Consider the following 14,069-nt stretch of genomic DNA (forward strand, 5'->3'; position numbering starts at 1 on the left):
GGCTGTGCGCGGGCGCGCAGTTGGCCCGGACGGGACCGCCGACCCGCTCCTTTATTTATTGTCTCTTCTGCCAAGTGAGCAGAAGCGGGGAGCGGGGCCGCACTTCCCCGGGAACCCGCCTCTCCCCGGCCCCGTCCCCGTCCCTGGGGAGCGCGGGGCTGTCACCGCGCCCGGGGACCGCGCGTCAGGCCGCCGCGTTTCCTGCTCCAGGGCGACGCTCGCCCGGCGGGAGCCGCGTCTGATTGGAGGGAGCCGAGCCCCTCTGCCCTGCGCTTCTTGATTTCTTCCGTTAGGACTGGGAAGAAAAAAAACCTGGAAAGCCAGATTTAACTTTGCAGCGCTCAGCGCCTGCGGAGTGGAGGAAACTCGCCTAGGAATTCGGCGGGCTGGAAAATGCGTTTGAAGGAGGAAGATCCACCCCCACGGAATGAGGCCAAGGCAGTTAGAGGTCAGGTCTGCGAAGGGGTGGAGGGGATAGCGAGAGCCAGGTGGTGGCCGGGAAACTCCCGCCCCATGTCGAGGCCTGACCCTCCCCGCCGGCCCTGTGTCTCTCAGCCACTTAAATAAAGTGGACTGGTCCCCTTACCCTCTCATCAGACTTTTCAAAGCACTTATTATGGCCCAGGGAAGAGTCTCTTCCCTGAAGGATGCAAAGTCAAAGACAGGCTTTGCCTTCTGGGAGCGCTCGGGTCCAAGACAGAGGACTGGGCCGTGGGCACAAGTAGCTCTGATAGCCGAGTTCTTTGTGAACAAGATGGTGTATGTAACGGGAATAGAAGATGGAAATGTACTAACCTCCGCTGCCCCTGCTGTGAAGTCCAAACTTGGCACGCAGGCCTTTCACAGTTCCCCTCTGTGCCTGGAACTCTTCCTGTCCGCTCCCCTCCCCGCTCCAGTCACTCCACTTCTGCTTACCCATTACTAGGGTCTCTATTCAGGTGGCACCTTCTCTCTGAAGCCATCCCTGAAATCCTATGTTCTGCCCTCTGAGAGCTGTGGTCTTTAAGGACAGATGCTTAGCGGTAGTACAGCTCAGCAGATGCTCCCACAGGGGTGGGCAGCCTGTGCCCAGAGCCAGGGAGAGGCGCATCTTCGTGAGAGCTCCTTTTTCTTTATGGCACATCCAAGCAGTTCATGTGGGTGTGGTTTAGAATCTGCAATTCCTCAACTCTCCAAAGGGTTTTTAGATTAACATTCACTATTACTTCTAGTGTTTGTTCCACGGTGTGGAGTCCTGATTAAAATTTATTGGGTCTAAGTCTGGCTCTGGAATTAAGCTGCTCTTTGTTCCTGCAAAGCCACCCCTTCTGGCCTCGTTTCCTCACTTTCGAGGGTCTTAAACTAGGTAAGAACCTGTCAGCCTTAAACCTTTACTTCTGTCAGCCAAATATAGCAAAGTTCTCTTAGTGGCTGTGGTCTTTTCAATAATGGGGATCTTTGAAAATGTGGATTCTGAAGTGGAAGTCCTTTTTTCTTTTCTTTTCAAAAGATTTATCGTCATGGGTGTGTGCTTTGTCTCGGTGTTAAAGACCAGAGTCTGTGATGGAAGCTTAAGCAGCTTTTTGATATTGTCTTGCATAGTCTTCGTAATTACATTTTACTCGCAACATCTGTACTATAGCAAATCGATTTGATGTTTCCTCGATGAAGTGTTGGTTGCAGAACTCTTCAGAGGAGCATTTCACTGATCTTTTGAGTGTCGGATGAAGTCTGCCAACTGTAGGCTTCTGTATTTCCCAGTCTCTAACGGATTTTAATTTGGGGAGTCTGAGATAAATGAGATTTGGGGAGTGCCTTGAGTAGGTGTATGGGGTTTTATGTAATGGTTGAAAACATAGTTTAAAATGATTACTTCCAAAAAATGGCATCATATGTTAAATGGCCTCAAAGGAAGCTCCAATTGTAAGGAATGTGGGACTTAACCCCTTAAAATATTAATCTCCCTTCCAATTTATGTTTGGTAACATGGGAATTTGGTGTGCTAGATTTTCCTAAAGCCGCATGTCTGTCTCTGCTCTTCTTACTTGGTTGATGACAGGGATTAAAAATAGATGGTAGCTGTTTGGTCAAGTAGTGATGCCACTGAATTACAATTTTCACTTAAATCAGTGGGGTCTTGTCTTAATTTAAAAAAGCACATGGAGCATGTCACAAAGCACTTATTTTAGGAGAGGTCTTTAGAAACAACTAGATTTTCTTCATGGTTTTCTTAGATTGTACTGCTACGATGTTTCACTGAAGCTTAACCAGTTAATGCTCGTTCTACATCGAGAGTATACTTCATTTGTAGCAGGCCTGGTTTTTACATGGATTAAATGAAAAGTCTTTTGTAGAAGCAAGTGTCAAGTGTCAGGATGGAGAAGGTAGAGTTCAAACTCTGCATTTCAAAGTCGTTGTCGCTCGCCCTTTGCTGAAGAAAGAGAGTAAGCCTTACTTTTCCCCAGGGTCCAAACAGCTTACCTTACCCCAGTTTAAAGAATTGATGATGGTTTTTTTGAGATTATGATATTCTATAAAACACTGTTTTCTCTTTAAGTATTATATGCCTGGAACGGGGAGTTCAGAGGTAAATTTTTCTTAGACTGTAGGTCTTTGTGTTGCTCTCCCCCCAGCCTGTCCCACATCACCTATTAAATGGTTTTTCTTCTTTTCCATTTTACAGTCCTTACTGCATAAGTGTCTGTTATTGGTAAGCTACCTCTAAATCTCTTTGGATGTTGACAGGATGTAAATAAAAATTACGTTTTAAAGATAACTTCAGTTCTTTGGACAGGAGGCTTGAGTTAGACACTCGGGCCTGCTAAGGCTTTTAAGTCCACGTACCTCTCTGAACGTCATTTCCCTCACCGGTAAGGTGGAATTAATTGTTAGTAATGCCTCTTCTACCTAGCCCAGGAGATAGTTTTGAGGATAAAATGCAATCGTGAACGTAGTGGGATTTCATAAGTTGTAAAATATTATGTTGCCAAGGATTAAAAAAAAAAGGCTTCATTACGAATTGAATGACTCTAGGTTTTTCCTTAAAATCCTAAATGTTTAATATACAGATGATCTTTGGAGGTGTGTTAAGCCACTTCATTTAGGATTGTTTTCTCACTTTAATTGTCCAGTATTGTTTGATATTTTAGTATTTGGGGAAACATCAAATTCAAGTTTCGGTTACCGTCAGTCTTTTCCAAGCAAGACTACTGAATGTGCCCAGTTCAGCCTGTGACAGCCTCTCCAGCGACAGACGCCCCACGGACCTTCACTTAATGAAGTATATTTTCTTGACGTTTCAGTCCCTAAATGACCTGTCTCAAGGTTGGGAAAAGCCGTAGACCGTCTGAGGTCAAGGTCGACAAAGCCTTCAGCAGTTCACATTGGAAATACCGGGCAGGCAGCCGGCGTCCCCGTGAACCCGCCTTCAGCACCGCTCGGGAACTGAGCAGAGTGTGGGCCGGGAACTGAGCAGAGTGTGGGCCGGGAACTGAGCAGAGTGTGGGCCGGTGCGGGCCGGGCGGTCCTGCTTTTCTCTTCTCTCCCTCCCTCCCCTCCCTTTCTTCCTCGCCACCAAATGTTAGGAGCCCCTGGTCCCCCAGGCATTGGCAGCGGGAGGAATGCAGAGGTTAATGAAACATGGCGCTGGTCCTCAGAGAGTTTCCATTCTGTGCACAGATGTTAAGTGACGCTGTGGCATAGTTCACAAGCCTTCGTGTAGTTTCCCTGTGATGTGCCCCCTTACTGTGCTCAGTGTGGAGATGCAGAGCTGGGACGCAGTCACAGGCGTGAAGAGCCGGGGCTCGCGGTGCAGGGGGCGAAGCAGACCCGGATGCAGTTTCAGCGCTGTGTCATAGGTGCCACCACAGGAGTGTCTGGGGGCCGCGCTGGTGCCCACAGTGCAGCGTTTATTCTCCTGCAAGCTGCTTAGAGTTCATCAGGCGAGGCAGGCATTGGTGGGTATGTAAGTTGCAAGAGGACAAGTGAATTACCTGGGACCTAAAACGTGGAGGTTTTCTGGGCAATTTATAATTCCCCAAATGGGCATTTATCAGTACGAGTCTGTCGTTTCAGATGGAATATGGCCATCCCGCCTTTGGACTTAAGGAAGTCAGCTGACTCTTGTTGAATATAGACTATGTGACAGACACTCCACTGGGTATTTTCACATATGTCACTGTGTGAGTTTCCTCTTGCTGCTGTCACAAATTGCCACAAACTTAGTGGCTTAAAACAACCCGGCTCATTTCCTTCCTTGCTGGCTGTCAGCTCCGAGGCCGCCCTCAGCTTCTAGAGCCTCCTGGTCCTTGCACGTAACCCCGACCCTAGGCCCAGCAGGATCTAGCCCCACTCCGCAGTCTCACTCCTCCTCTGTGTCCCTCTGCCACTTGGGGAAAGTTCTGTGCTGTTACGGCTCGTTTGACTAGATTGGGCCCACCTAGATTATCCAGGATGACCTCCCTACTTGAAGTCCGTAGGAAAGTCCCTTTGTTATGTAACGTGACATAGTCATAGGTTCCAGGGGATGGGGCACGGACTTTTTTGGGGGCCGATTTCTGCCGGCCACAGTATGACAACATCCAGTGAAGTCGTTATTACCCTCGGTTCACAAGTAAACACACCAAGGCACGGGAATTTTACGCGAATTGACAGCACCCTTAAGATTTTTATTAAACAGCAAAACTGTTCCTCTGAGTCGTCGAACTGATGGTGAGGTTTTTAGCAGCGGGTTAGGTCGGTCAGAAGCAGAACTAAATTTTGTGTCTTGGAGTGTTTAAGGGGTCTGCTCTGATTACAGAAGTTTTGCCAAGAAGTCATTAGAGTAATTCCTGTATCAGAAAAAACACCCACACGGGGAATTTGGGACCTTGCGTTTTCAGGGTTTATGTGAAGGACGCTTTCTTCACGGGGCGAGGAGTGCATGAGTCCATGTCCGTTTCTAGAATGGAAACAGCTGAGTCAACCCGACAGGGACTCACATTCCTGAGTTTTAGAGAATCTGTTTCAAGGCCGAAGCGAAGCCAATAAACGAAGTCTGGCCCTCCAGTGGTCGCTGGGGATGAGGTGCAGCCCTGTGGTCAAGGAGGTAACTGGTGATGGTCACCAACTATTTAAGACCGAGCGTGGCCTCATTTGACCATGTAGGTGTTTTACATAGTTTTCCACTAGGATTTTTTTCCTTTACAGTGAATGACAAGCTCTGATTGGAAGTAAACTTCCTGTAAGAAACCAGAATCTCTAATTCTAAGGCTTTAGGAGTTCACGAACTGCTTGAAATCCTGTGCCAAAATTTTGTGCATCTGCGCCTACGTGTGTGTTTCCTGAGGAGGGGGGTTATAGCTTTCCATACGTTTTTAGGGGGGTTGGATTCCAAAAAGTTTAAGAACACTACCAGTTAATAGGATATTCATGTTGGTCAAGTATCAGATTTTGTTTAAAAGTTAAATACCCAGTTTCAACCAAGTTATACAGCCACATAGTTTTAAGAGTCAAAAGTTCTACAGAGCTGAGAACAACAACAGAAAAAAGCAATCACCGACCCGCCCTTTTCTCCACCCTGATTCCTGCTCCCCGGAGGCCCCCTTAATGTTTTAGCTATTTCTTCCAGATTTTGTCTGCGAGAGACACCCTACTATGAAGAAGATGAGTTAGGCCATTTATCCCACCCCCTCCTCCCCCCGCCCACTCTCCCCTCATCCTCTCGGGATGCTCATGGCAAAGATTTGGGATATAAACTCAGCAGCACGTACGCTACGGAACCGTTATTCACGGCTGAGATGTTTAGTCTCGATTGTACTTCCTCTCTCTCGCGCGTTTGTCCGCCTGGAGTCGATCATCTTGCTCGGTTTTGCTCAGTTTTCTTTGTATCTGTTCTCCACCCCCCCCCCCCCCCGCCCGCCACACACATTCATACACATCGGGGAAGCACCCACTTTACCCTTCTCAGGGTAAGTCTTCTGAACGTCTCGTTCTGCCTGCTTTTCCTCTAGACTGGCTGCCTTCTGGACCTGCCCTCTGCCCTCCCAGAGCTCCCCCGTCACCGCGAGGCCCCCTCTCCCCGCCCTCCTGGGCAAGGTGCCTTCCTCTTAGGTTTTCTCTCTTATTCTGGTTAAGTATGTTCACCAGTAGCTTTTGAAGAAATGATGATTTTTCGAGCTCTTGTATAACGTCGGAATATCTTACCCTCTCATTTAATTGATAGTTGGGCTGAGTATAGAATTCTGGGTTAGAAATCATTTTTCTGCAGAATTTTGAAGATACTGCTCGAAAAGCTGGTTTACATCCTTCCTTCTCTAGAAGTTAAGCGTGTATTCCGAACATTGTTGCGTGCATTATAAATACAGTGTTCGTGTGTGTATATATTCAGTAGCTAACATTTATTCACTTAGCCAGCACTTTCCTATTGAACTCTCCCTGCACGCCAACTCATTTAATTTTTAGAGCAACCCCATTATTGTGACCATTTTATGGTGAGGAAACTGAGGCACAGGGAGATTGGGGGTCTTGTCCAACGTCGCACAGCCAGGAAGTGTGGGAATCAGGGTAGACAAATGGGCAGTCTGGCACCAGAGCTCTCCACGGTTATTCTGGGTTGCCTGTTGGACAGGTGTCGGTGGCTGGCGAACCTCGCCTCCCGCAGGAGTTCACTGACTGTTTTTCAGAGTGGTGCATATATGAGTTTTCTGCACCTTCTTAAGCCTAAACCTAAGTCTGGGAGTCATCTCAGACCCTGCCTGGGACCTCTTGTGAACTGAACGGAGTGGGGGAGGGGGTGCTTCAGGCCAGTCTAGCTACTTGGAAGGCAGAAATAGGATTGAATAATTTTGCCAGAAGAAAAAGCACAAGTTGGCTGGGCTTGGGCTTCCGAGGGAAGAGGCCTGGCACAGCCTTATGCCCTTGGCCATTTGGATGGGAAAGGAAGAAGAGAGAGCTTCACCTATGATGGGCGACCTAGCCAGAGTAGATGAGGAGCATTCGCTCCCCGGAGGCCAATAAGCGTACCTTTGTTTGTCCAGGCCTGTCAGCTCCTCGCCAGCCCAGATGTTCCCCAACAGCTGTTTGCTTTTTTTAATAGTTCAATGTGATTCATAGGTATATCTTTTCTTCTTCTAACAGTGTTAAAGATTAAAGTTTTATTTTTCATTCGGTGGAGGACTTAGAGAGTGAGACAGTATACTTTGAACAGTGTTACAGATTAAAGTTCTGTTTTTGATTCTGAAGAGGATTTAAGAGTGAGGTAATATGGCACACCCAAGTCTGCTAAAAACAGAAGTATGGGGTAGTACAAGAAAGTCACTTCCCATTATAGATCATATGGCGGGAGCTGGAAGGGACCCATACCAAAGCTGGCACAGTGGAGACAAATCTTGTCTTTGGATAACGCTTCAGCCTCCTCCTGAGGAGCTCGCCTTTCTCCCTGGGGGTGAGGTGGGGCTGGAGGAGGGCGGTCACTGCTGTCGAGTACCCAGTGTTTGTCAGCTACGTTACATATAGTGTCCCATTTAATACAGTCTTATTATTAGGCAAGTATTGTTTTTATTAAAGATGAAGACAGAGACTTCGAGATGTTAAGAAAGTTGCTCACGGTCGCATAATTACATGGAGAAGAATGAGATACTCGAACCCAGGGGTTTGACTTCAAGGCCCTTGACCTTTCCTTAACACTTGGCTATTTCCCTGAAGCTGAGGAGTGACTAAAGTCTAGTAAGCCGGTTTTGTGGGAAGAGGTCCTGTGGGAGTGATGGTCTCTCCAGACTTGGAACCTGCCCCACTGGACCTCTAAATTATGGACTTGACCATCTGGAGACAAGCCCCTGGTTTAAGACGTTTCTTTGTGGGTAGACAAAACCCAACCACATGAGAAAGGCAAAAGCTGTTTACTGAGAGTCTAAGGTTTGGCGGAGACCCCGAGGCAGACAGAGGGGTGGGGGAGCTTCCTCGTGGAGAAAAGGGGGCTCAGAGGTGCCGCGACGGGGGCCGGGGGCCGCGGGAGGCTGAGCGGCTACTGGAAGGGGGCGTCCGGGTGACCGGTCGGGGGAGCAGGTGAGGCTTTCTCAGTCGGTCCTGGGCGGGAAGTGGGGACAGAAGTTCGGGACGCTGTCAGTTATGGATCCAGTCCTGGCCGACTGTCCCAGAAGTCGTTCGGCTTCCTGGGCTGTCACTCAGCCGCGAGGCTGACCTCTCCTCTCACCAAGGGCCCTTTGCATCTTTCTCTTGATGGTCAAAATCTGAAATGACAAATTAATATGTTGGGGTTTTTTTTTTTTAAGATGTTCTGTGTCCCCTGAAAGAAGTTAGTCACACTGAAATTAGTCTGTAAAGTGTTGGGCCATTACCGTCAAAGATTTAAACCAGGAAGCCTCCGACAATGTCACGTGAGCGCTACTGCATCTTCACGCATTGTTATGGAGATGTGTTTTAGCCGCAGCCCCCTTGGCAGCCCCCTTGTCATCCAGCCTGCGGTGGACCAGAAGCCCTGCACCGGCCTCTTTTATGCGTTTCGCTTTGTCGCCTGTGTTGCTACGAACATATTGATTGTGCGATTTGCTAACTGGAAGACTTTCGGAAATCTACTACTTGAGCCCACTGATTTTATAGAGAAACTGGGATGCACAGGAACGTTCTAGCTTTTTCTGATGGCAAAGCCAGGAATAAAATCCAGTGCTCTTTTTTCTGGGGCGCGATTGAAGGAAAGGCTAAACGTGTGGTCTGAAGTGAAATCTTTTTTGATAAATGATTTTTGACTCTCGTTATCACAGAAAGTTAAAACTGGCCTTTTGGACTGATTTTTGTAATATAGAGTGCCTTTGCTCCTTCTCATTCAGCCGCTGTTTCGACATAGGTGAAAGGTCAGAGTTCAGGGCTGAATCGCGCCCCCTCCCCGGGGCCGGCGCCCTCGTTCACGTCTTCCCATTGCATCGCGTCCGTAAATGGCTCCCTGCCTTCTCCTTTCCCTCTCCAGCTTCTCTCTCTGGGTCGGATCATACGCGAGTTTCCGTGTTTAGAATTCCGTGTCTATACAGACGCGGTGATTTTCCATGGTTAGAATAAAGTGCGGATTCCTTGGCCGGGCGTCCCAGGCCTTCACGTCTGGGGCGAGCTCCGAGTTCGGATTTTTCTTTCTTTCTCTTACTGACGTTGACCTTGTACTCCCGCTGGGTGCTTGAGCCCTTTTCTGAAGCCCAGCCCAAGAGCTGCACTTTTCCGTGCCCTCTGATCCATTGAGGCCGCGGCCCCCGCACCCCGACTCCCTGGCCTCTTCAAACCTTATCCGTCCTTCACACGCTCGTTTTTCGCCCTCCCTTCTCTGACGCCCAAATTAAAATTGCTCTTTCGTTCTTAGGACTCTGATACTACCCACGATTTTGTTCCTCATTTAATTAACACGGCAAGCCTGTGAGTTAGTATTACCAGCTGCCTTATGTCTTTTATAATTAGGTTAAAAATATTTACTTTAGTCATACATTTTGAATAACGTAAGCAGCGGAACAGCGTTCAGAAGGCCCTAGAGAGGAAGAAGGAAGTGGCACTTCCGTCACTGGTGTCTGTCCCGCAACCAATGACGCGTTTCTTTTGAATCTTTCCAGAGATGTTCTGCGCATAGTCAAGCGTTTATGGATAATTCTGTCTTCTTTTTAAAAACACAGATGTAGCCATAATAGAAACATTACTCTCTCCTAGTTCTCTATTATTAGGTGTTTGGCTTGTTCCCAATCTTTTGGAATAAGAAACAATGCTACGTCGTATATAATTCTTGTGTATTCGCATGAATATGTTCGCAGGGTGGATTCCTAGAGATGGAATTGTTGGGCCGAGGGTTTACGCATTTTCGGTTTTGATTGGTAATGCTGCATTTCCTTTCATCGGGGTTACACCATTTTCTCTCGCCGTCAATGCATAGGAGTGCCTGTTTCCTACACCCTCGCCAATACAGTGTGTTCTCATGAAATGTTTTGTTCTTTGCCAATCTTATAGATAGGTTTTAAAAAATTGCTTCTATTTTAAAGGGTAGGAAACAAGCTAAAGAGATATTAGGTAGGTAATTTGCCTGGTCTCACAGTAGATGGTTAAGCTACAACCCCAATTTAATTTTCTAATTCCAGATTTTGTTTTCTTTGGAGGCAAGCTGGTAGAAAATACACATTGCCTTTGACAAATTAATAATTATGTACTACTTAGTCTTTCTCCTGGATCGTAAGACTTGTATGAGTGGAAAGGAATTTTGAGATTTAGAGAATTCTTTATTGAGAGTCTAGGGCAGTCCCGAAAAGGCAGTACGGATAATAAAATAATGTAGATTTTTCTGCTTTTTGATCTCAAAACGTATCTAAATTGTCTTTTGACTTTTTGACGTGGAGATTGATTCTAAGGGAGAAGTCCAGGCTCTTTGTCTTACAGGCTTGTAATTTTCTTGGTAGGGTATTTTGTTAGTAACCTTTTTAATTAGTGAAAATCTTCTGTGTTTGGTTAATTATATTTTCTATATCATTTAGAAGATTGTTTTGGGAAGCAAATACAGTTTAGAAATTAAATTCTCTTCCTTGCTAACTAAACTATCTTTCCTTCTTTCCTTTATCTGTTGTAGTGACAGCATAAACTCTGCCTATAAAACCACTGGGTTTGGTTGTCATCCAGAGAGGGGTGACCCCCAAATATGGACTGTTGCATACCAAATTTAGTCCAAAAAGACTGTGCCTAGAAATTTGGATATTGTCATACTTCCCAGATATGTGAATCGAATAGTACAATTCATACATGAATCGAGTGTGTGTAAGACATACATTTATTTATTTGTAACATAGGAATCAAATAACTCTCTCTAAGATAGCTTTCTGACAATTTCTAATAGCCGTCTTATTCTAAAACTATGGAGGTTTTGCATTCATGTGTTCAGTGTTATACACTTACCTGGTACCTTTATATTTAATGATTATGTTACTACTGGGTCTGTTTTGAATTTGTTAATCAGTCTTCCCCTTTCTACTTAGGTGGGGTTCGGCTTTTGTTCTGTTTTGGTCATTGGGCCAGCAATGTTCTGCGTGAATTTCCCTTCCTCTCTCAGCCAGTTCCTCTTTCCGATCGATGATCTTAGTATCTCATTGGGCTTTACTGTTTTTCTAATGATGTGAGTTCTGGACTCTGGGCCGAGCAGTCCCCTGAGAAATCATACTCATCTTCTCTAGCAGTGCATATTTTCAAGACAAGGAAAACATACAGTTTTTCTGGGACTGCATACCAGCGTTCGTCTAGGGGTCAGCAGAGCTGGCTTCGTCCTGCGTATAGCAATGCTAGTGGAATTACCCAAGACAGATCACGTCCGTTCCCTGGCCCATGTTTTTATAAGTAGTACAGCAGATGCTATGTCTTCTAAGTGGCCTTCCAGCCCGGCTATTCGCTGACCTGTTGTCTGCACTGTGCCAAGCGTGGTGGGAATGGCAAGCAGACTAACGCGCAGTCGAAACCGCTGGGGTATCACAATCTAAGTTCGGACGCCGGAGGAGAGCGAGCAGCACCGGGCAGGTGTACGGACCGGAGGGGTTGGGAGGGAGGTTCCGAACCCCTCTGAGGTGTCGATGGGATCAAAACTCTCTCCACCGACCTGAAGAAGAAGTAGGCAGAAAGGCATGAGGTTGCTTAGAAAAATCTCAGTCTTTGAGTCTTGGGTTATCCCTACAGGAGAGGAGGTGGCGGGGTGGCATTCTGTGTCTGCAGAAGGAGGTGCTGCGTATGCCACGCCTGCACCTGGCACTCAGCCTCACTCAGTTTATCTTCTCTTTCTACCTTCCTGATGCACCTGCTCGTTTCTCCAGAAAAGTTGCAGTGAAATCCTTTGAAAAACTTTATGAGAAGAATAGAGGCTAATTGAAAATAATTTGAAAAGTATGGAAGACGAAAAGCAAAAAGTGAGCGTTTCTCTTCTCATGGTCTTTGGGGTAACCATGTTAGCTGTTGCTGTATTTCCTTCCAGATCTTTTCCAGTGTACTTATAAATATATTTGTATGGTTCGGGGGTATTTTTGAAAACAAAACGGTGAGTACTTGATAAGCACCGTTCCAGCACCGTCCCGGCCCCCCCCAGTATACTCAGACACTCTCCGTGATGACACCTCCAGGCTCGTAGACTCCTTTGCCCGTGGAGTGCAGGGTGTACAAGCTGATGCTAAGCGGCCTTGACTGAGTGTTTGCCCGGCCCAGGGCCTCTGCTGAGCTGGTTACGTGCCCAGGGACTTAGGTTTGTCACAGCAAACCTATGGGCAAATGCTGTTGTCGTTAACACCTTACAGATGATAAAACTGGTAAAGAACCTGAGTTCCTTGCTCCAGCTCATGGCATTATTTACAAGAAAGATAACATTAGAACAGACTCTTGTGAAATTCGAGTAATTTATATTCACTCATTTCACGAACTGTTTCTCGAGCGCATTCTGTGTGTCGGGTGCTGTCTCAGAAGCGTCTTCTGAAAGCACGGGTGGGTAGGGTAGGGGCGAAGGGCAGACGGCCCACAGGGACTGGGTCCCTGCTCATGCGAGGAGGGTGGCCTCAGGGAGGGGAGGGGCACCGCGGGGAGGTCTTTGCACCATCGTTGTGACATCTGTTTTTGCTGCAGGTCCCATGCTTGTACATACGCTTTTCGGGGATACTTGGTTTTGATTTTTATTATGGCTTGCCTGAGACCGAGTGACCTTTATTTCAGACTGCCCCGAGTCATGACCTTGAAGGTCCGTGCCGATGCCACTCTAGTTGGTGTGCTGTCACCCTCAACTCTTCCGGGGGGAGGGGAGTCAGTCACTCTGGAGTGATTCACCTGCAAGCAGCTAGGTGGGGCATCTCACCAGGGGTGGATTCGATGCCGCTTATGATAGGTCAGGCTTTCCTGCTCTTTCCCACGGAAGGACACATTTCACTCACCTTTGGGTTTTGCTGTGGGACCTCAGGGGTTAGAGCAGGGCCTGGCAGTTTGTTGGTCGAGGCACATGTTACACAGGTGCCACCAGAAGGCTTTGTGACATGTGGAAAGGAGCAGCTTAGGGGACAGTGGGGCCGGGTGCTGGAGGGCATCCCTCGGGGGTTGTAAGTGTCTCGTGACAGAGTGGCGTGGACCAGCACCCGCAGCCTTGGGTTTCTGCGACACACCCTCTCTGTGCTCTTGGCAAGTTTTATTTGGATGTCTCCGGGACAGAGAGCGTCACATCAGCGTTTGCCACCAAGTATTCGTAGCAGCCGGTACCTGCTCTGTGGGTCGCTGTCTGTGCTGTGGTTTCTTAGGGGTTGTAGCTCCCCCACCCGGGGCACGGCGCCCACGTCGGGGTGCTGCTGGTCCCCCAGCACCTCGGAGGCGGCGTGCTGAGTAGAGGAAGCCGCCGGCGGGAGGTGCCCTCCCCTCTGGGAGTCGGATGCTGGCCCAAGTGACGAAGGCCTGCGAATCTGTGACGGGCCGAAGCCCGCTCCCTCTGCCTCCTCTTCCTTCCTCTCTCTCTCTCTCTCTCTCTATATATATATATCTCAAAATTTCTTATTAAAAACTGAGCAAGTATTTTGCTTCTGGTTTCCTTCATTTGCTGTCTCTGCTCATTGCATTTCCCCGATGGCGCCTGGGACAGTGGGAAAGCAAGTTTTCTCTGCTCTCCAACGGGGGTACGCGCCGCGCTCGCTCTGAGGGGCTCGCCGCGTGCCGGGCATCCAGAGCGGCCTCGCGTGCGTTCCCGCTGCCATCGCTCACCGTCGAGCAGCCAAGGCAGCTAGCGTGTTACCCCCAGGGAACGTGGGGGCGCTTAGTGCCTAGTGCCTGAGGGAGACTCCCAGAGTCACAGAGCTGGGCAGCGGCGGAGCAGGGCCGAGCGCGCGTGCTGCCGGTCAGACAGGTGCTTCAACTCCGTCGGGGCTCTGGGCTCCTGGAGGACACAGAGCCACACGTGGGTGGACGGGCCAGGTCCACCCGCCTTTTCAGCTTTGCCGTCGGCCCCAGACAGTTATTTGGACTGCACTGTGCTGCTTCAGTCAATGCGAAGTCTTTGAATTTTTAAATTTCAGCCTGGCATTTTATAATCTAGGGAAGGGACACCTCGGGCTGGTTTGCTTTAGACACAAACA

At 48.2% G+C, this 14,069-nt stretch overlaps 1 protein-coding gene across 1 annotated transcript in view; it reads left to right on the forward strand.

The window, feature by feature from the left end:
* Positions 1-284: 284 nt before the first annotated feature.
* AFAP1 (actin filament associated protein 1) overlaps positions 285-14,069 on the forward strand; it is a 100,833-nt gene continuing 87,048 nt past the window's right edge. The window contains exon 1 of the mRNA XM_023525662.1: positions 285-448. Within this exon, the coding sequence (XP_023381430.1) occupies positions 394-448 (55 nt within the window). The 5' untranslated portion in view covers positions 285-393. The remainder of the gene's footprint in view (positions 449-14,069) is intronic.

This window comes from Pteropus vampyrus, unplaced genomic scaffold (genome assembly GCF_000151845.1).
Source record: "Pteropus vampyrus isolate Shadow unplaced genomic scaffold, Pvam_2.0 Scaffold589, whole genome shotgun sequence".
Lineage (NCBI taxonomy): Eukaryota > Metazoa > Chordata > Mammalia > Chiroptera > Pteropodidae > Pteropus > Pteropus vampyrus.